Source organism: Marmota flaviventris, chromosome 1, assembly GCF_047511675.1.
Source record: "Marmota flaviventris isolate mMarFla1 chromosome 1, mMarFla1.hap1, whole genome shotgun sequence".
Taxonomy (NCBI): Eukaryota; Metazoa; Chordata; class Mammalia; order Rodentia; family Sciuridae; genus Marmota; species Marmota flaviventris.
The window spans coordinates 213,569,378-213,592,114 of NC_092498.1; the positions used below are offsets into that span (position 1 = coordinate 213,569,378).

Sequence of the window (22,737 nt, forward strand, 5' to 3'; positions counted from 1 at the left end):
TTAGGCCATCCTGCTGTGCAGCCTCCTCAGGGCACTTTTAATGTCCCTGTTCCTCAGGCTGTAGATGAAGGGGTTCAGCATGGGGCTGACCTCAGTATACATCACTGAGGCCACTGCACCCTTCCTGGGAGAATGTGAGACAGCTGTTCCAAGGTACTCTAAAATACCTGTTCCATAAAATAGACAAACAACTGCCAGGTGAGACCCACAGGTGGCGAAGGCTTTGTACTTCCCTGCTGAGGATGGGATCCTCAGAATGGAGGAAACAATTTTATTATAAGAGAAAAGGATCCCTGAGATGGGAAGAAAGCCAAATGTGCCACCTATAACATAAATGACTATGTTATTGGTAAAAGTATCAGAACAGGCAAGATTGAGGAGTTGTGAAGGGTGACAGAAGAAGTTAGAAATTTCCACAACCTTGAAGTAGGCAAACTGTAGTATAATCGAACTGTGCAGCAGGGAGTTGAAAAGGCCAATTAATAAAGACACTGTGACTAAGAAGCCACAGAGATGAGGATTCATAATGACTGGATATCGCAGGGGGTGACAGATGGCCACAAACCGGTCATAGGCCATCACATTCAGAAGCATGTCATCCACACAGACAAAATTGGCAAAAAGAGACATCTGTGTCAGGCAGCCCATGTAGGAGATGGCTCTGCTGTGAGTTTGGATGTTCACAATCATTTTGGGGACCGTGGTGGAGATGAAACAGATGTCAGTCAAGGACAGGTCGGAGAGGAAGAAGTACATGGGGATGTGGAGGTGGGGGTCAGAGCTGACCGCCAGGATGATGAGTAGGTTCCCAAGGACAGTGACCAGGTACATGGACAGGAACAGTCCGAATAGGATGGGCTGCATGTCTGGATCCTCTGAGAGGCCTAGGAGGAGGAATTCTGAGACACGTGTTAGATTAGGTTCTTCTGTATTACTCGGACACCTTTGGGAATAAAAGTGTTAGAATAAGGAAACAACAGGTGTTCAGCACAAGCAAGTACTCACACTTGAATTCCATGCACCTTCAGAAATATTTTCTGGACAACTGAGTCTTCTCTGAGCTCTTGCTTTACTGGTATCTGTGTTTCACACCCTTCTCTGCTCATATGTAAATGAGCAGTGCTAGAGACCAAGATCATTACACATAACAAGTCTATGATCACAGTGAAATATAGTCCATTCTGACAATTTTTATGGGTGTATATTACTTATATAGAAGAGTAGGTTTTATCGTGGTCTATTTGTACATGCATTTAACAATTGATCAGTTTTATTTCCTAGTACCTACCACTTCCTTCCTCACCTTCCCCAAGCTCCTACCACTTCCTTAATGTCCTCCCTCTTATTTTGATGAGTACCATTTCCACCCTCTTTTCTCTCTAACTTCCACATTGGAGGAAAAACCTGTGCTCCTGAGTCTGGCTTGTTTTGTACAGTCTACTTTTCTAATAAAATAGCAGAACCAGCATGCCTTTTGGGCTCCATCCCCAGCACCATAAAAATAATAATAAAAGAGAAGAAGAAGAAATACTGTTCCCATTTGAAAATTATTGTCATTAAAAGAAATCAAGAAGCTGTCCAATATAACTTACCTCAAGGCAATGAAAAAAAAAAAATCCTGGCATTAAAATGACTATAAACACTATGTCAGAGAAATTCCTGTCTCTGACTTTGGTGATCTTCAAATTTTGATGTATAGTTTAAATGCACATAATCACATAACATCAGTTAGCACAAAGGTGATATTAATGTACAGTGCACCTGTCAGTCATTGGTTAAAGAATAATGTAATAATAAGACACCCTTATGAAATTTTTAATTTTTTTGGAATTATATTTTTGTTCAACCCCATGCCATTGCAGGAAAGTATCTGTTAGGAAGACAGATTTTTTTTGTTTTTTATTTTCTCTTGATAATTCATTTAATGACAGCCTGCCAATGCTGCTAGATTGTTGTTCTAATCATAAGCTTTTATTTTCATTTCATGATTTTAGCACCTAGCATATGACTGAGGGTAACAAATCCTTCTCTATTTTTTTCTTTGGGTACTAGGGATTAAACCCAGGGGCACTTAACCATTGGCCACAACCCCAACCCTTTTAAATATTTTATTTAGAGACAGTATGTTGCTGAATTGCTTAGGATCTCACTAAATTGCTGAGGATTGAACTTCAATCCTCCTGCCTCAGTCTCCTGAGTAGCTGGGATTACAGGCATGCACCCCATGAGCCAGCTTTTTCTATTCATTACCTTTTGGTTGTGCTCACTGGGTCCACATTGATCAAGAAAAGAACCTATTACATTAGGTTATAATTCAGAGTGCCCCAACCAAGTCTGCCCACTATATTTATTTATTTATTTTTATTTAGCTGAAGAAAAGGAAGTGAAATGCAGAAACATCCTGATTGGCTGCAGTTAGCATTTGCCTTATATGCACTTGGTTGTTGAAGCATCTGCTTCACATGAGCATGGGCTGATCAGGTGGCAGCCTGTGGCTGGCTGAAAGTTGATTACTGTGATTCGCTGAGACTCTGTTGCTAAGGTTAGATCCAAATTGCTTACACATCAAGCTACAGTCCACTTCACAGGGGCTGTTTGAGGCCAAACTTAATTTAACAATATCTAATCAGGTTCTTAGCTTTTAACATTCTGGTGATGTATGATCACTTTGGCCTGTGTTTAGCAAGAAATCTGTTAGGTTGGTTGAACCAAAATGCCCCCTTTATCTGTGATAGTTTCCTCTTAGTATATTCCTTTCTGACTTCCCCTCCACACAACCAATGGATAAGGAGATAAGATGATACCTGAGATAAGATCTTTCTGGAAATTGATGTATTCTTTGGCTTTCCTGTCTTTGCACGAGAAGATTTCAAGCAAGACGTGAAACTTAGCAAAAGAATAGCAGAATTTATTAGAAGAGAAAGAAGGGGAAAATACCCTCACAAGAGAGAGTGCTTTCTCTCAGGAGAGTGACACCTCACTTCTTTGTGAACTCAGTTTTTATTAGGACAGAAGGGAAGGTTTCTAGAGAATCCCACCTAAGTGTTAAACCACAACTCAAAGAAAAGACCATCAACTCCAATTTAAATCAAATTAAAGCAAGCCTGTAATTCTGACAGGCCAAAACCTGTGGGAATATTAGATAGCCCTCCAGCTCTCTAGGAGTGTAGCTTTATAGCACAGAAAGTTGCAAAAATGGGAGATGTCTTGAGAACTTACAGATAACAGGATTTTTACAAGCATAACACAAAGGCAGGAGTAGATTTAATGGTCCAGCACTTAGGGAGTAAATTTAGATCCTAACACCATAATTTATGAGGCACCATTACAGCTTCCAAGAGGGTCATTATCTGGCCAGGAAAAGCCAGAATTTATGAAGCAACAACTCTGAAGCAACCTTCAGAGTGGGTTGCTATCTGGTCAGGGAAATCCAGGCATGGGTGAATTCAAGGCATAGGCAGGCATTCCAAGCAAGTTGAGAAATCACAGTAATTTATAGTAAAGCCAAAATGGGCTCACAAAATAAAATGTGACAAGATGGTTCCCAGTCTTAAGAGGAAATTAGGCTGGGTTTATCACTAAGCACAACCTCTTTTGACTGATGGTAGGATTGTATCATATTTTTTTTAGTCCCTACTGTGCATGTTTCTACTGAACAGAAACTCTAGTCATTTTGGTTTGTGTAAAGTCAAAGATCCTCTTTCATCCAGATCCATCCCAGATCAGTGTAACTTGTGCTTTTTTCTTTGATTTCTTTTTCTTTTTCTTATTAGTAAAGGAGTTTTGGGGCCTGTGTTCTTCAGCCCTAGATAAAAGAATGTGACAGTGGCCCATGTCATGTTTTGAATATATCCCTTGTTACTTTTCCAATGAGGCTTATTTTAATGCTGACTTTCTTTTTTTCTCTTCTCCCTTTTCCCTTTCCTAACTTCTGGGGAAACAGGTTTACCTTTTCCTATCTTAGGCCCAGTTATCTGTCCTTGAGCACACATCAATCACAGGAATGAAGTAAACAGATCTCTGGGGATGGAACCAGAAGATTTAAGAAATGGTTATCTCTCAAATTAACAAATGAATTACATCAGGGTAAATGTGGACAGTAGCCTTTGAATCACCTCTTTAAAAACCCTCTGTTCCCTGGATAGGCAGAATCATAGCCTATCAGGACAAGGACCAGAACATCCTGAAAACAATAATCTCCTTAGTCAAGGATTGTAAATACTGCAATCTTTTTTTTAACAGATTGTATTTTTCACGTTTATTTTTATGTGGGGCTGAGAATTGAACCCAGTGCCTCACACATGCTAGGCAGGAGCTTTACCACTGAACCACAACCCCAGCCCAAATACTCTTATTATTTTTAAAGTACAGCTGAGTTAGAATGGCCTTGTGTGAATTGTTTCAAAGAGAGACATGCTGAGAGTTAGCATGTAGGCTCATGTAAGCAAAAATAACTGAAAACAGGAGTGGACCTCAGCTCAGCAAACTGTCTTTATTAAGCAGTAGTGAAATGGCACATTTTCAGGGGAGAAAATGGTGACTGGTTAAAGGAGAGGTCTGTTTTTTTATAGATCTTAATGAGAGTTAATCATAATAGAAGATTTCGTGTGAATTAATCATGAGAGACTTGGGACATGTTGACTGAACAGTCAGGAAACTAGTTGTGCAGGTTAAAAATCTAACTCAGGAAAACAGTTGTAAAGCTTGAAACTCTTTGTTACTGGGATAATAATCCAGAGCCCAGAGCCCATTTGTTTGCCTTCCCCTCCAGGATACTGGGAAAGGAGGAAAGACCAGAGAGAGCACAAGGCACTTTGTTTGCCTTTTCTCTCCCAGGACCCATTGTCCTCCCTCAGCCCTGGGGGTTGTCATTTCCCTTTTCTAGGGAGATGTTGTTTTCCATAATATATATATATATATATATATATATATATATATATATATATATATATATATATATAAAATTAACCCTTTAAACACCATATTCCCACTGTTCATGTCTACCTAGAACCACCACCGTGTTCCTTGGCTTATAAATTTCCACTTATCTGTGCTGTATTCAGAATTGAGTCCAGTTCTATACTGAGGTCTCTACTCCCCTACAGCAATTGTCCTAAATAAAATTTGTTCTGGGGCTAGGGGTATAGCTTAGTGGTAGACCACTTGCCTAGCATGTGCAACACATTGGTCTGATCCCTAGCATTGAAAAAAAAAAAAATTCTTTACTGCTTTGTAAGGGTGAAGCAGACCAGTTACCCCCATCCAAAAGACCCTTGCCATAATTAAGCTTCTTTTCTTGTCAGAAAGAATTTTACAAAGGGTGTCAATAGGATATCAGCAAAAATTTCTGTGGTTTGTAGCTACCTCTTTCTTATAAATGCCAGGTTTGCAGACAAAATTTGTGAAACCTCTGTCTAGCCTAAAAATGTGGGACAAAGAGTAACTGTTATGTACCCACCCAGTGACATGTAACCACCCCACTGAGTATAAATCTAAAAGAATTTTCAGATTCAGGGTCCAAAGCTTTTTAGGCGTTAGCCTCCTCTGGACTGTTGCAGCTAAAATAAACCTGATTTCTGGTGTCCAGCCACATCTGTCCTATATCAAGGGGACAGACATACTTAGATGTAAGGTGTAAGGGGACAAATAGATGAAGATGGTGGGAACACAAGGTTAAGAGAATAATTCTATAAAATGAATTCACTGTACTGATTCTCCATATGCTTTCTTTGCTAAAAAGCAATCTGCCTTCAGCCCTACCTGGCCTTGGGGGACAGGAAAATCACATTCCTTGCTTTTTTTGGCTATACCTTTTGTTTCTTAATCTATTCTTTAGGTTTGGACAGAAGAGTCTGTTTCTTACAGACATGACATCATAAATCAAGTTGGAGTAAACTATTATGAACTTAATAGTTTCATATACATTGTATAATATTTACCAAAACTACTGATAAAATGTCTTCACAAAGCAGATTCAAAACAGGACTTGATAAAAGCCACAAACTACAGCTAACATGGGAACCTTGGTGATTATTATTAACCAAGACATGAATACCTTATTTCTTATCTGACTTATAGTTAGGAGGCCCTGCACAAACAAGAAAAAAAAAAAAAAATAAACGACTTGTGAATATTATAATAACAAAAATGCACAGGAAATATTATTTATATTTAAGTCCAAAATAAAGAACTTACAGATATTAAAGTTCAGCCAGGTTTCCAGATAGAAGGACCTAATTAAATACTTTTCAATAGCTTTCCTCTAGCAGAGCAATAGTCAATAAAACAATGAAAGGGAAAAGTAAAGACCTAAAGACTGAATCTATGGAAAAGAGTTTATCCCACAGGTTGGTAGACTCAGAGTTTTAAGTATGATGGCCTGGGGACAGGGCTCTAGCTAGGGTATTAATGCATTTGAAGAGCATCCTACTCCTGGGCCTCAGGGAACCTGTGTGACAGGCTCTAACTTTAGCCCCGCCTCTAGGAATTTCCAGGGGTCTCCCTTGGCAACCAGGTCCCATCTTAGACCCAACCTCTGGAATATTAAAAGCCACGACCCTTGATGTGGTCTCACCTGAGTCCACTAGGCCGGCCTAACCTGGTCCCTCCCCAGCCTCGCCCACGGTTCTGGTTCTCTTTTTACCTACAACCCCAGGGAAAATTAGCATGTTCCCTTCGCTGTTGGACTGAGCGGGCGACTCCGCACCACGCCCAGCTCCCGAAGCCCCGCCCCTGACGCAGAGCGTTTCTCAGAATGAGGAGGGGGGTAGCGGGCGGCAGAAGAGCGTGTCTGCGCACGCGCGAGGTAGCTCACTGTGTGCCTGTGGCCGCCATGACAGTTTACGCTGCAGCTTGCATCTGAGATATATTCTTGCCTCAGTCCTCATCCTATCCTTCCCTGCCGGAGCCATCCAGGTATGGGCCGAGGGAGGCGGAAGGCTGGCTTCCTGTCGTCAGCCCCCGCATCCTATCCGTCCCGCCCCGCGCCATCCAGGTATGGGCCGCGGGAGGCGGAAGGCTGGATGACTCTGGTCCGCCGTCCCGGGCCCCCTTCTGCAGGGCGGCCCAGAGTCCCGTAGGCTTCGCCGGCGCCGCGCTCGTTCAGGTGACCGCATCGGGGACTCCGGGCTGCGCCAGCAGCTGGCGCGTCTCCTGCCGGCCGGAGCTGGAGAGTCCCGCGACCTCTCCCTGCGGAGAGCAGAGGCCTCGCCTGCGTCGGGGTCCCGGGTCCGGAGCCTCGTGCGGGTCTGCTGGTCTGCACACACCCGGCGTGGGGTGAGCTCGGCCTGCTGCCCCTGGGCCTCGCTCACTGTCTAGCGCGGGTCTGAGAGTTCCCCAGGGGCCTGGGGCATGTTTGACACGTTGCATTCAGATACACAAGAGGGAGCTGATTTAAAATACTGTTAACCCGCCTCCTGGGCAAGTGATTTCATCCTTAATAAAGTGATACATTTTAGCCTGGCGCGGTGGTGTACGCCTGTAATCCCAGCTACTTGGGTCTGAGGTAGAACTTGATCCTAAGTTCAAGGGCAGCCTGAGCAATTTAGGCAGGCCCTATCTCTACACAAAAGATTAGAAGGACTGGGGGTGTACTTCGGTGGTAGAGTGCCCCTGGCTTCAATCCCTAGTACTGCAAAATGCAGGGAGGAAAAAAAAGAAGCTTGGTCACTTATTTATAGTTTTTTAAAATTTTGCACAGAAAATGTGCTAGTTTGAATTTTTCTTCTCCTAAATACTTGTGTTTTCCTTTTTTTTTTTTTTTTTTTGTTTCTAATTACTGCACTTGCCAGGACTCCCGGCTGAATGGAGATTAGCATATAATTTTCATTCTTGCCTTGTTCCTGATTTCAGAGAAAATTAATCAGTATTTCCCTATTAAATAGAATGTTTGCATTTTGTAACCTATAAAATCTTTTCCTTTCTAATGGCCTAAATTATTATTAGCAATGTACACTGAAATAGATTAGTCATTTCTTTGTGTCTAAGGGAATATGTCAAATAACCTTTCTATGAATACTGTGAATTTCATTAATCAGTGATTCAGTTTTTGTTTATTTTATTCTTGTGGTGCTGGGATTGAATCCAAGGACTCAACACTAGTAAGGCACCGTGCGTACCACTGAGTCCCAGTGATTCAGTTTTATTCTTTTTTTTTTTTTTTTTTTTTTTGGTGATTCAGTTTTTAAGCATCCGTCATTCCTAGGATGAAATGAACTTAAATTGTGATTTATACTTATTGTTCATTTCTCAACTCTTACCAATACTTTTGTATTATTTGTACTTTATATGTGATCTGGCATATTTTTTAGTTGTGCCCTTCTGGTGTTGGAAGTAGGAAATTACCTTCCCTCTGTACACTGGAATTATGGATTTCCCACTTATTTTGTGAAACTTTCTGTAAAACAATTTGCAACTTCTGTTTCCTTGTGCATGTTTTAAATATGATTCTTTTAATGACTGGATACAATGAAATTTTCTTCTTCCTCCTCCTCCTCTTCTACCACTAATATCACCATCCACCACCACCACCACCTCCACCACCTCCACTACTTCTTCCTTTTCCTTTTTCTCATCTCTTCTAGATTCTACCTCTTATAGTTCCTGTTACCTCCCAGTAGTCCATTCAAACTCTTAATCTATAAAATGGATTAATCCACCAATGAAGTCAGACCTCTTATAATCCAATCGCTTTCCCCAACCCCAAACTCTGAACACTGCAGCACTGGAGACCAAGCCTTCAACACAGGAGGCTTTGAAAGACATCCCATATCCAAACCATAACAAATAGCTTGATTCTGTTTCTCAGAAATTAGGTTTTTTGGAGCCCATTGGGTGGGGTTGGGATGACAGCAGTGTTCAGGGCTTTGCAGTAATGCCTATTATCCTGTAAAATGGTAAACAAGTAAAAATGTTGATCAAGGAGCCCCAAGAAGCCTAGTGTTTAAATAAATTAGTGCTTTCTTAGATATGAGTCAGGGAGTTTATATTCTTAGGGTTGAAGGCACCACTTGATACATTTTATGCTTTTTGTTATGGGGAAATTGACAGCCAGATGTTCTTAAGACTTGAGTTAATTTACTAATAAAATGTTACTATTAACCTCTTTTGTATCATTGACAAGGATAAGAGTGTTGTTTTGTATCTCTAGGGGAGATAGTATTGTTCCAGTTTCACACAAGTTCAGTTTGTATTTACTTGGGAGTCATGGTATGTGTTTTGAGTTGTCACTGGTAATTGATGTGCTACAATATCCAGGCTCATGAGTATGGGAATTCTCTGGAGGGTTGGATTCCCATGTCAGCTTCTGTCTTACCTGTAACTTCTCAATGTCTTACTTTTCTTTATGAAGGTGACATGGAGGAAGAAAGAATAAGTGTTGGGTTACAGAAAAGTATGATGCAGGTAAGTAAAAGGTATTGCCGCAGTCCTGCTGCAGCAAAATAACCAGGGAGTGACGAACAACTTGTGTAGATTGATACAGCAGGAGTGAAAGCCCTTTATTGTAGGACAGGAGGGGTATTTATACATTCCACACAGCTTATCTTAATTAACATAAACTAGATACAGCAGTCAACCAATAAGAAATTTCCACACTTAATGGCTCCCTGGCGTTACTTCACAAACCACTCCCTCTGGCATTTTTCCAGGCACCATCCAGACTTGTTTACAGACTCTAACATTTTCCAGGTGCCATCCTGACTTGTTTACAGACTCTAACAGGTATAATGCTCAAAAAGAATATTTCTATTTCATTTGATATCCTGCTGCTATTTTAGAGCACAGGTTAGCAATCTGCTTCTTTTTTTTTTTTTTTTTTTTTTTGGATTACATGGTAAGTATTAGGTTTTGAAGGTCATAGAATTTCTATTACAAGGAAATTGTCATTTTAATACAAAAAATATTCATAGAGGAACATAAAAAAATGTTTTATTGTATTGCAATAAAACTTTACTTACATAAGTATGTGATAGGCTAGAGTAAGTGCATGTGCTATAGTTTGATGAGCCCAGGCCACAATACTATAAAACGGAGCCAGCTGTGGGCCTGACTTGAAAGATGTGCAGGCTCTTGGGCCTCTCAGGATTGTGAGGGGGGGAAAAAGGAAAAGTTCCCATTCACGCTCTGTGTTTTCATTCATTAAAACCTCATCAAGATTTAAACCTGAGTTTGATGTTGTGCTCACCTTAATAGGAATAAATTAGCAGGTGAAGTTATTCTTGAATAAGGAAGAATTTCTGAATAAGGAATAATATGATATTGTCCAATATGTGGTCTTGGTTCCATATCCTGGCATAGTGTTCCTAAAACCCTTCAAATGTCTGGAGTGATAAGAGTAGCTTTGTATGATGACTGGTGACCAAGACAGATAACCTCAGGATGAGTGCTGGTCCAGAAGAACTAAGGTATGCTTGACTCTTCAGCCCTATCCCCTAACCTTGAAGTTGAGAGGTACTGAAGGTTAAATTGACTATTTAAATTGCTAATTTAAATCAGTCATGCTTTCTGGTAAAGCCTCTGTGAGAACCCAAAAAGAATGAATTTAGGGAGCTTCTGTATAGCTGAATATGTAGAGGTTCCTGGTACGAGGCACCCCAATAGGCGTGGAAGTTCTGCAACTTTTCCTACCCTGCTATGCCATATATATTTCTTTATCTGGATAGTTCTCTGTATTTATAACAAACCATAAGCACAAGGAAGTGTTTGCTTAGATTCTGTAAGCCATCCCAGCATATTAGCCAACTCAAGGAGGGTACAGTGGGGACCCTGAGTGTAGTCATTTGGTCAGAAGTAAAAATGACAATGTACTAGTTGCTATGTTGTTTAAAGTATGGGGAAGTTTTGTGGGACTGAGCCCTCAACCTGTGGGATGAAGCTGTCCATGTAGATAGTGTAAGAATGTTATTGAATAACAGGAAACCTAGCTAGTGTCTGTTGGAGAACTGCTTGATGTGTGTGGAAAATTACCCACATACCTAATATCCAGTGTTCTATGCAGGTTCGAAGGAAAATAACTTTGATTTTTTTTTTTCTTATTTCATTACCATCAACTGCAAAGAGACTAATGTAGTATTTTAGAAGTATTTTGGCTTTTAGACAGGATTTGTTCAGTCATTAAGTATGTGTGTGTAGAAAGGGAAAGAGATCTGCTGACGGAGTCCTGCCATAGACTTGGGGAGACCACAGAATCTTCTGAACCTCCCCTGAATTGATTCTCAGGTCCCCAGTGCTGTCAGCTTCACCCATCATCTCGCACACACTGGAGGAATTGTACCTTTCTGAACAGAATTTGTGGCATCTTTTAGGACTCGGTGACCTTTGAGGATGTGGCTGTGGACTTTACCCAGCAGGAGTGGGCTTTGCTGGATCTTGCTCAGAGGAGCCTCTACAGAGATGTGATGCTGGAAACCTTCCAGAACCTGGTCTCACTAGGTAAGATTGGCAACGTTGGTTCATGTAGTGGTTTAGAAAACGATTTTATCTACCAGTTGACCTTGTTCCAGGATCTGTGCTGAGGAATGGGAGTACTTGGTAAATAAGACAAACGTGGTCACTGACCACAGGGTGCTTACAATCTGGAGTCTTCTTCATGAAAATGAACACGGGCATATTAAACTTGTTTTTTCTTTTTCTTTTTGTGGTTGAAAGCCTTGAGGATTATTAAGTATTGAATGTGTGGGGATTGGGGGGCTTCTCTGGGGCACAGGGAGAGTTTGTGATTTGAGACCTTTGAAGATTCTACTGCTGTGAATGCCCTTTACCCAGAGACCACCAGGAGCACACCTGTAAGTTAAACAAGTGGGGTTTATTTTGCAGTCATGGGAGAACATACCCATGGGGAGTCGAGGGGCATCTTAGTAAGAGGGTGTTAGAAAGTACCTATTAGAGAATTTGTGCTTTTTGGATGATTTAGAGATGAGTCTATGGGGTAGATTATATTGGTTTCTTAGGCTCTCTATGAACAAGTACCATAAACTGGTGGGTAAAAAGTATAGAAATTTTTATTCTTTCATATTTCTGGCTCTGGGAGTGTGAAACCAGGTGTCAGCAGAGCTATATTCTTTCTAAAGGCTCTAAGGAAAAAGTCCCTCCCTGTCTCTTTCTAGCTTCTGGTGGTTGCTGGCAGACCTTTTTGTTTATAGATGTATCACTCCAGTCTCTGCCTCCACCATTACCTTCCCTGTGTACCTATTTCTAATCTCTGTCCATATAGGGACATCAGTCATTGGATTTAGGGTCGATCTTAATCCAGAATAACCTCATCTTAACTTTACTATATTGACAAAGACCTTGTTTCCATATAAGGCAACATTCTGAGTATGGGTGGACATTTTCAAAATAGGCTTTAAAAAAATGTATGTGTGTATGTACATTTGTACGTATGCACATATGTATGTGTGTGTTTATGTGGTACTGAGAATTTAACCCAGGGGCTCTCTACCACTGAGCTAAATCCCCAGCTCTTTTTTATTTTGAGAAAATGTCTTGCTAATTTGCTCAAGTTGGCTTCAAATTTGGGATCTTCCTGCCTCATCCTCCTGAATAGCTGGAGTTATAGGTGTGCACCACCATGCCCCAGATTAACAGGCTTTAGTTTTTAGAGTAGTTTAAGTTTGAAAGCAAAATTAAGAGGAAGGTAGAGAGATTTCTAACAACTACTGTCCTCACAACACAGACAGCCTCTTTCACTATGAGCATCTTCCACCAGAATGGTCCATGTTTAATTTACAAATGATGAATGTACATTGACACATCTTCATCATTAACTAGAGTCCATAGCCTATATTAAGGTTCATTTGTGGTGTTGTACATTGTATGGCTTTGTGCAAATGTACAATGACATGTACCATCATAGTAATATATAGAGTAGTTTTATTCCCATAAAAATTTTCTGTGCTCTCACTTTTTAATCCCTTACTCTCTCTTATCCCTTTGGCAGCCACTGTTCTTTATATCATCTGTATATTTTTTATCTTTTGTGGAATGTCATAATTTTGGAATTTATACTGTATGTAGCTTGTTCAGATTGGCCTATTTCACTCGGTAATGTGCATTTAAGTTTCCTTCATGTCTTTTTATGATTTTCCTTTTATTGTTGAATAATATTATGTAGTATAGATGTGCCACAGTTTATTTATCATCCCGTTTACTAAAGGGCATCTTGGATGCTTTCAGGTTTTGACAAGTATGAATTGTGCTCTCATAAACATGTGTAGCTTTTTGTGTGCAGTTTTGACTCCTTGCATGAATGCCAAGGGACACAATTTAATTGCTGGATCATATGGTAAGAGTTTTTTTTAATATTTATTTTTTAGATGGACACAATATCTTTATTTATTTTTATGTGGTGCTGAGGATTGAACCCAGTGCCTCACATGTGCTAGGTGAGCGCTAGCCCCAGCCCCATGGTAAGCGTATTTTTAATTTTATAAGAAACCACCAGATTGTCTTCTTAAGTAGCTGTACCATTTTGCATTCCCATCAAGAATGAATGAGAGTTCCAGTTTCTCTACATTTTTGCCAATATTCGGCATTGTCAATTTTCTGGATTTTGGCTGTTCAAAAAGGCGTGTAGAGGTGTGTCACTGTTTTGTTTTTCCTGAATGATTTTAGGATGTGGAGCGTACTTTTACTTTTTTACTTGCCATTTGTCTGTATTTGTTTAAGTGTTTGTTTAGGTCTTTGGCTATATTTTTATGGTATTTTTTTTGTTCTCTTATTATTGATCTTTAAGACTTCTTTGTATAACGCAGCAAAAGAAATGATTAAGTGCGAAGAGACAGCCTTCAGGATGAAAGAAAATCTTTTCCATCTACTCCTCTGACAGGGATTAACATCCAGAATATACAAGGAACAAAACAATTCAACAACAGAACAAAACAAACAAACAAAAAATCCAAAGCAAACAAAAACCAAATAACCCAGTCAAGAAATGGGCAAAAGGGACTAAACAGATTTTTCAAAAGAAGAAATGTGGGCTGGGATTGTGGTTCAGCGGTAGAGAGGTCGCCTAGTACGTGTGAGGCCCAGGTTTCGATCCTCAGCACCACATGAAAATAAATAAATAAAATAAATATATATAAAAAAAATGATTATTTGTTAAAAAAAAAGAAGAAGAAATGCAAATTGTTGATTGATTGTATTTCTTCTTCTGTGAAGTGTCTATTCAGTTCCTTAGCCCATTTATTGATTGGGTTATTTATTTTTTTGGTGTCAAGTTTTTTGAGTTCTTTATATATTATAGAGATTAATGCTTTATTGGAGTTGCATGTGGTAAAGATTTTCTCCCAATCTGTAGGCTCTCTTCACGTTATTAATTGTTTCCTTTGAGAGAAGAAGCTTTTTAATTTGAATCCATCCCATTTGTTGATTATTTTGACTTTGCTTCTTGCATTTTAGAAGTCTTGTTAAGGAAGTTAGATCCTAATCCAATGTGGTGAATATTTGGGCCTATTTGTTTTCTTCTATTAGGCATAGGGTCTCTGTTCTAGTGCCTAAGTTTTTTATCTACTTTGAATTGATTTTTTGCACAGGGTGAGAGATAGAGGTTTAATTTCATTTTGCTACATATGGATTTCCAGTGTTGCCGTACCATTTGTTGAACAGGCTATCTTTTCTCCAGTGATTGTTTTTGGCATTCTTGTCTAGTAGGAGATAACTGTATTTATGTGGGTTTGTCTCTGTGTCCTCTATTCTGTATCATTGGTCTACAAGTCCATTTTGGTGCCAATACCCTGCTGTTTTTTGTTACTATAGCTGTGCAGTATAGTTTAAGATTTGGTATTGTGATGCCTCCTGCTTCACTTTTCTTGCTAATGATTGCTTTAGCTATTCTGGGTCTCTTATTTTTCCAAATAAATTTCATGAATGCTTTTTCTATTTCTATGAAGAATGTCATTGGGATTTTAATAGGAATTGCATTGAATCTGAATAATTCTTTTGGTAGTAAGGCCATTTTGACAATATTAATTCTGCCTGTCTAGGATCTTGGGAGATCTTTTCATCTGCTGAAATTTTCTTCAATTTCTTTCTTTAGTGTTCTATGGTTTTCATGGTAGAGGTCTTTTGTTAGATTGATTCCCAGTTTTTTTTTTTTTTTTTTTTTGAAGGGGGCTATTGTGAATAGGTTAATTTTCCTAATTTCTCTTTCAGTGGATTCATTGATGATGTATAGGAATGTGTTTGACTTATGGTTGTTGATTTTATATCCTGCTACTTTGCTGAATTCACTTATTCTAGAATTTTCTATAAATTTCTTTGATCTTCTAGATATAGAATCATGCCATCAACAAATAGTGATAGTTCTTCTTTATCTATTTGTATTTCTTTAATTTCTTTCTTTTATCTAATTGCTCTGGCTAGAGTTTCAAGGATGATGTTGAATAGAAGTGGTGAAAGAGGACATCCTTGTCTTGCTCCAGTTTTTAGTGGGAATGCTTTTAATTTTTCTCCATTTAGAATGTGATGCTGGCCTTGGGTTTAGCATATATAGCTTTTACAATGTTGACATATGTTCCTACTATCTCTAGATTTTCTAGTGTTTTGAGCATGAAAGTGTGCTGTGTTTTGTCAAATGCTTTTTCTGCATCTATTGAGATGATCCTATGATTCTTGTTTTTAAGTATATTAATATAATGAATTACATTTATTGATTTCTGTATATGGAACAAACCTTGCATCTCTGAGAAGAATTCCATTTGATCATGGTGCACTATCTTTTAAATATGTTTTTGTATGTGATTGCCAGAATTTTATTGAGAACTTTTGCATCTATGTTCATCAGGGATATTGGTCTGAAGTTTTCTTTCTTTGATGTGTCTTTGTCTGGTTTTTGTATCAGGGTGATATTGGCCTCATAGAATGAGTTTGGAAAGGTTCCCTCCTTATCTATTTCATGGAATACTTTGAAGAGTATTAGTATTCATTCTTCTTTGAAAGTCTTGTAGAACTCAGCTGAGAGTCCATCTGGTCTGGGCTTTTCTTGGTTAGTAGGCTTTTGATGATGTTTTCTATTTTATTACTTGAAATTGATCTGTTTAAAGCATGTATGACCTCATCATTCAGTTTGGGTAGGTCACATATCTTTAGAAATTTGTTGATATCTTTAATATCTTCTATTTTATTAGAGTATAAATTTTCAAAATAGTTTCTAATTATCTTCTGTATTTCAGATGTGTCCATTGTGATATTTCCTTCTTCATCTTGTATTTTAGTAATTTGGAGTTTTCTCTTTGTTAAAATGGCCAGGGGTTTATCTATTTTATTTATTTTTTCAAAGAACGGACTTTATGTTTTGTCAATTTTTCCAATTGTTTCAATTTCATTAATTTCAGCTCTGATTTTAATTATTTCCTGTCTTCTACTGCTTTTGGTGTTGATTTGTTTTTCTTTTCCTAGGGCTTTGAGATGTAGTGTTAGGTGATTTATTTGTTGACTTTTTATTCTTTTAATGAATGCGCTCGATGCAATAAACTTTCCTCTGAGTACTGTCTTCATAGTGTTACAGAGATTTTGATATGATTATCAGTGTTCTCATTTACCTCTAAGAATTTTTTTTTAATTTCATTCTTGATTTCTTCTACTAGACATCATCATTCAATTGTGTATTATTTAGTCTCCATTTGTTACTTCTATTTTTATTTTATTGTTGATTTCTAATTTCATTCCATGTGGTCTCATAGAATGCAAGATATTTTCTCTTTCTTTTTGTATTTAGTAAGATTTGCTTTGTGCTGTAAGCTATGGTCTGTTTTAGAGAAGGAGCCATATGCTGCTGAGAAGAAAGTATCTTTGCTCGTTGTTGGATGAAATATTCTATATATGTCTGTTAAGTCTAAATTATTGATTGTTTTATTTAGTTCTATAGTTTCCTTTTTTAGTTTTTGTTTTGGGAGATCTGTCCCATAGTGAGAAAGGTATGTTAAGGTCACCCAGTATTACTGTATTGTGGTCTATTTGACTCTTGAAATTGAGAAGCATTTGTTTGATGTACATAGATGCTCCATTGTTTGGGGCATGAATATTTGTAATTGTTATATCCTTCTTATATATACTTTCCTTAATAGGTATGAAATGTCCTCTTAAGGGAAGTATATATAATCTCTTCTGATTAACTTTGATTTGAAGTCTGCTTATCTGAAATGAGAATGAAAACTTCTGCTTGTTTATACAATCCATTTGAGTGATAAGGTTTTCCCCATCCTTTCACCTTCAGCCTGTGGATGTCTTTGCTCATGAGGTGAGTCTCTTGAAGACAGCATACTGTGGGTCTTGCTTTTTGATAAAATCTGCCACTCTATGTCTTTTGATAGATGAGTTTAGGCCATTAACATTCAAGGTTATTATTGTGATATGATTTTGTATTCCCTATCATTTTGATTTTTTTCTGGTTTTTGATTTGTCTTAGATTCTCATTTGGTTGAGTGTTGTTTTAGTGTAGATCCTCCCTTTGCTGGTTTTCACTTTTTTGTCTCCACTTCATCCTCATGGAATATTTTGTTGAGAATGTGCTGTAATATAGACTTTCTAATTGTGAACTCTTTTAATTTTTGTTTATTATGGAATGTTTTAATTTCATCTTCAAATCTGAAACTTAATTTTGCTGGATTTAAAATTATTGGTTGGCATCCATTTTCTTTCATAGCTTGAAATATATTATTCCAGGACCTTCTAGCTTTGAGGTTCTGGGCTGAAAAATCAGTTGAGATCTGAATTGGTTTCCCTCTATATGTAATTTGATTTTTTTCTCTCATGCCTTTAAGATTTTATCTTTATTCTCTGTGTTAGTCATTCTAGTATAATGTGTCTTGGTGTGGGTCTGCTGTAATTTTGTACATTTGGGGGTGCTACAAGCCTCTTGTATTTGATTTTTCCGTTCCATTCTTTAGATTGGGGAAATTTTTTACTATTATATCATTTAAACATTATGCATTCCTTTGGTTTGTATCTCTGCTCCTTCATCTATTCCAATTACTCTTAAATCTGATCTTTTCATGTTATCCCATAATTCTTGGATGTTCTATTCATGGTTTCTTACCATCTTCTCTTCATGGGCAACTCTACTTTTAAGATTATATATTTTTTCTTCATTGTCTGCGGTTCTGTCTTCCAAGTGATCTACTCTGTTGGTGATGCTTTTTATTGAATTTATAATTTGGTTTACTGATTCCTTCATTTTAAGGATTTCTGCTTGTTTTTTTTTTTCATGATCTCTAACTCTTTATTGAAGTAATCTTTCATTTCCTGTATGTTGTTTGATTTCACTCCTCATACTGCCCTTTATTTCACATATCAGTTTAACTATATGCAATCTGAACTCCTTCTTGGACATTTTTTTTTTTTTTTTTTTTTTTACTGTGTTATCAGCGGCTTCTGTTGTTGAAGCATCTTGGTTTGTTTGGGGCTCTTTATTTCCTTGTTTTTTTCATGTTGTTAGTGTGTTTTCCCATCTAGAAGTATGGATCTAAGGCAGCATAAAATCTACCCTGTAGACTTATAGTGTCTAGGTGTCTGAAGGTTTCCAGAGCCTCACCTTTAATGGTGAGACCAATATCAATATTACTCAGCATATATTATGTAGCCTTAAACCTAATAGCTCCCACTAAGGCAACTACTGCTTTCTGGCATTAAACCAAAATGATGAATTTAATAACTATCTATAGTATAAACAGAAATTTTGTTAAAATGGTTTACAATTTCAAAGGGTGGATGAGAGAACAGAGTAGTGTAGTATGTAATATTTGTGAGGGAGGAAGAGAGAAGCTAGAAGTAAAAATTCACAGGAAGAGTGGAAGAGGAGCCGACAGAGATTGGCTGTTGATTGGAGAGAAGTTGGAAAGAAAATAGCATAAAAAGCATCCTTTTCCAAATATGGTAGAGAGTTTAGTGAATAAAAAAATAAAATAAATCTTTTTGGAAAGTCGAACTGTCTCTGTCAGTGTTCAACAGTTTCTCTGCTCTGACTCTGACGTCTCTTGGGATCAACAAACCCAGATCAGCCCTTGCAAACCTAGTCTCTAGCCTACAAACCTGGGTTTCAAATACCTCAGGCTCTGCCATTTGTAGTCCCAAGATCTCAATGCTGCTCCTACTTGCAGAGAGACCACCAGGAATACACTCATGCAAACAAGCAACAGAAAGAGATGTAGCAGCAATACCCAGGCCACTAGCACTCTCAGCAGGAAAACCCCAGGGTCCTCCAAACCCACAAGTACCCCAACACTGGACCTGCAGGTCCTGATTGGAGTCCCCAGACAGAGGGTCTTGTGGTGGTAAACCTGCTGGCACCCAGATCCCAGGCCCTGGCTGGTATCCCAAAATGGGTGCAGCCACATGCAACCAAACCTGGAATCTCCCCTGCAGCAGTCCTCTAGGCCATGGTAGCAGCAGTAGTGGCGGCTGCATTGGCAGTTACAACTGCAGCTGTGGGAGCAGCATCACCAGGTGATCTCCAGGGGTCAGCAGCAATGTGGGCTTCAGTTGCATCCACAGTTTCTTCTGTGGCAGCAGCACCCAGAAAGAACACCTCCAGGTGATCTCAGTCTAGCAGTAGAGAAATCAGAGGCAGCAGCAATAGCGGTAGTGGTGCAGGTGGCGGTTGAGTAACAGGAGACTTCCGGTTCAGCGGCAGTGACCATGGAGGTAGCATCAGAATCGAGTCAGGGGTAACCAGATAGTGCCCAGAAAAGAGACCTCTGGGCACAGCAGTGGCTTCTGCAGCAGCCCAGAAAGAAAACCTCCAGAGGACCTCAGGCTGGCAGCAGTAGAATCAGAGGCAGCAGCAATTGACACATGGGTTTTTATTCTGCCATAAAGAAGAATGAAATTATGGCATTTGCTGGTAAATGGATGGAAATGGAAAATATCATGTTAAGTGAAATAAGCCATATTCAGAAAGCCAAGGGTCCAATGTTTTCTCTTGTGTGTGGAAGCTTGAGCAAAATAAGAGGGAAACAGGCAGAGGGAGCCCATGAAAATCAAAAGGGTAGGATAGGTAGGGGGCAGATGGGAAGGAAGGAGGAAGAGGGAAAGAGGGGACTGCAAAGTGCACCTGGCCAAATTGTGCTGTGCAAATATAGGAATATATCACAGTGACTTTCACCATTGTGTGTATCTATAAAGCAGGAATTAAAACAATAGGTAAATAGAAGGAAGACAAGTAGAGAAGAGGAAGGGGTCAGGGGGAGGGAGGAAGAAAAGGAAAGGAGAAGTACTGGGAATTGAAATGGAGCACATTAATTCCATGCATGTATGGTTGTGTCAAAATGAATTGCAATATTATGTATATGATAATACACTAATAAAAATATGTAAAAAAAAAAAAAAAAGAAAAAGCATTCTGGGCTGGGGTTGTTGCTCAGTGGTAGAGCACTCGCTTCACACGTGAGGCCCTTGTTTGATCCCCAGCACCACATTAAAAATAAATAAACAAAAAAAGATATTGTATACAACTAAGAAATATATTTTTTTAAAGCATTCTTTGTGTAAAGAACAGGAAAACAGTTTCTTATCAGATAAATCTCTGTGAAACAGCCTCTTACCAGAGAAATTTTTTGCAAATGTCTTCTTTTAGGCATAGCTTATCTTTTCTTTCTGTAGATATCATTTTTCACAGAGCAGGAATTTTAATTTTAATGGGGTGTATTGTGTCAATCTCTTTCTCATTGATCATACCTTTGATATAGTATCAAAAAAGTCATAGCCAAATCCAACGTCATCTAGATTTTCTCCTTCTATCTTGTACAATTTTTTCTAGTTTTATGTTTTACATTTAGATCTATGATCCATTTTAAATTAATGTTTGTGAAGGGCATAGATTCATTATTTTATGTGGGTATGTCCAGTGTTCTAACAGCTTTTGTGGAAAAAGCTATCTTTTCTCTATTGTGTTGCTGTCAATTCTTTGTCGAAGATCAGTTGACTACATAGTTATTGCTTGGTCTGTAGGGATTTGATACTAGTATCTTCCCAGAGACCTACATCTGTGGATGGTCAAAATCTCTTAATTAAAATTCCCTGGTATACAGCCTAAGCTCTCATATACTTTACATCATCTCTTGATTATGTTTAGTGCCTGACAAAATGTAAGTGCTATGTAATTGAAACTGGAGTTTGAAATGAAACCAGATTCTCCACTCTGCTGGTCTGTAGGTCCACATAAGTTACATGCCTCTGCAGCTGAGAGAGCCCATTTTAGTATTGCAACTAATCACAGCAGGGAAATGCCTGTCTGGTCAGCTCCATGGGTCAGAGCTGGCAGAACCTGACTCTTCTTCAGTATTACTGAGCAGTGTGTTGTAGCTCTCAATGGCAGACCTCAGCAGCTGGCTGCCATTTTTTTCCCCAAGGTCTTATTCACAGATTTGAAGACAAATCCACAGACAACAGAAGGCAAGAGTGAAGGTGTACTATTTATATAACTGAAAAGAAAAGAAGTAGAACTCTCAGGGGCTGAGAGGGGAACCTGAGAGTAGGTTTCCCCTTAAGTGTACTAGTCTAGGGACTTAAATAGCTACTGGATGAGGCATTCATCAATATCTGTGCTAATCAGGTCTTGGAAAGATACTAAGGGTGTTGGTCAGTATCTATGCTAATCATGTCTCGAAAAAGTGCCAATACTATTGGTCAACACCTATGCTAAACAAGTATTGGAAAAGTGCCAAGGCTCTTGGTTTGGTCTGTGACATTCTGATTAGTTAGGCCTTGAGTCTGTAGTCTTCACTCAGGTTGGCTCTACCTCCTTTTTCCTGCCACCCTGGACAAAGAAGTTGGCTGTAATGTTTGGAATGTTTTCTATAGGTTAGTTTTGTGAAATAGCCTCTTCATTTAAAGTGTCTCTTTTTTTTTTTTTTTTTTGGTGTGGCGGAGTGCATTTTCTTAACAGTTAAGATCTATCCTATCTTATAATTACTTTTGTACTGTATTGATTTGGACATAAGCACAAAAAAATACATGTTTAATACAGATGTAATTTTTTTCTATTGTATTTTCTATCCATGGTTGCTTGAATTCACGAATATAGAGGGCAAACTTTACTTATGTAGATCTGTGTCTGTGCTCTCTACTCTGTTTCATTGATATATTTGGATATGACTTTTGGTGAAACCCTGTTAAACCTGATAAAATAAAGGCATTGTGTCCAACTACAACTAAAAAAATATTAAAAATATAAAAAATATTCTGGCTGTGTCAGATCAGCTTATAATTATATTGAGGTTCCACTATGAATGTAAGTCAATCTTTTTTATTTTAATAATTTTTTACTCCTTTATTTTATTTATTTATTTTTATGTAGTGCTGAGGATCAATCTCAGCACCTTGCACATGCTAGGCAAGTACTCTACCACTGAACTATAATCCCAGCCCGATCAATCTTTCTTTCTTTGTCTTTTTTGGGCTGGGAATTGAACACCTAGGGGCACTTTACCCCGAGCTATGTCCCCAATCCTTTAAAATTTTGTTTTTCTTTGCTTTGAAACAGGATCTTGTTAAGTTGCTGAGGTTGGCCTTGACTTCATGATCCTCCAGCCTCCCAATCCCACCCTGGGATTATAGGCTTGTGTCACCATGTCTGATTCAGATCAGTTCTTCACATTAGAGGCTGCCTTTCTTCCCACATCTCAGCTTTTTCTTTAACCTTCTCTATTTTTATTTTCTTTCTTCCTTCCTCTCCCTCCCTCCTTTGCCTTTTTTTTTCTTCAATGGATTTGACATTTTGTTTCAGTTAAACTCATCCTTCTC

At 38.6% G+C, this 22,737-nt stretch overlaps 2 protein-coding genes across 3 annotated transcripts in view; one reads left to right on the forward strand and one right to left on the reverse strand.

Moving 5' to 3' along the window:
* LOC139701827 (olfactory receptor 7E24-like) lies at positions 1-6,834 on the reverse strand. The gene is made up of 2 exons (XM_071601881.1): positions 6,815-6,834; positions 1-943 (listed from the first exon to the last, which is right to left on the reverse strand). The coding sequence occupies exons 1-2, from the start codon at positions 6,832-6,834 to the stop codon at positions 1-3; spliced, it is 963 nt and encodes a 320-aa protein (XP_071457982.1).
* LOC114082597 (zinc finger protein 699-like) overlaps positions 6,801-22,737 on the forward strand; it is a 24,397-nt gene continuing 8,460 nt past the window's right edge. The window contains exons 1-3 of one of the 2 annotated variants that reach the window (XM_071603029.1): positions 6,801-6,915; positions 9,350-9,402; positions 11,304-11,430. In XM_071603029.1, the coding sequence (XP_071459130.1) occupies positions 9,355-9,402; positions 11,304-11,430 (175 nt within the window). In that variant the 5' untranslated portion in view covers positions 6,801-6,915; positions 9,350-9,354. The other variant, XM_071603037.1, reaches the window with a different exon arrangement.

What these genes read in the sequence shown, in the direction of transcription:
- LOC139701827 (XM_071601881.1), bottom strand. Translation starts at nt 6,834, where the DNA reads ATGGCGGCCACAGGCACACA. An exon ending in ATGGCGGCCACAGGCACACA is followed by an intron (nt 944 to 6,814) that starts GTGAGCTACCTC and finishes TTATTCCCAAAG; the next exon opens with GTGTCCGAGTAATACAGAAG.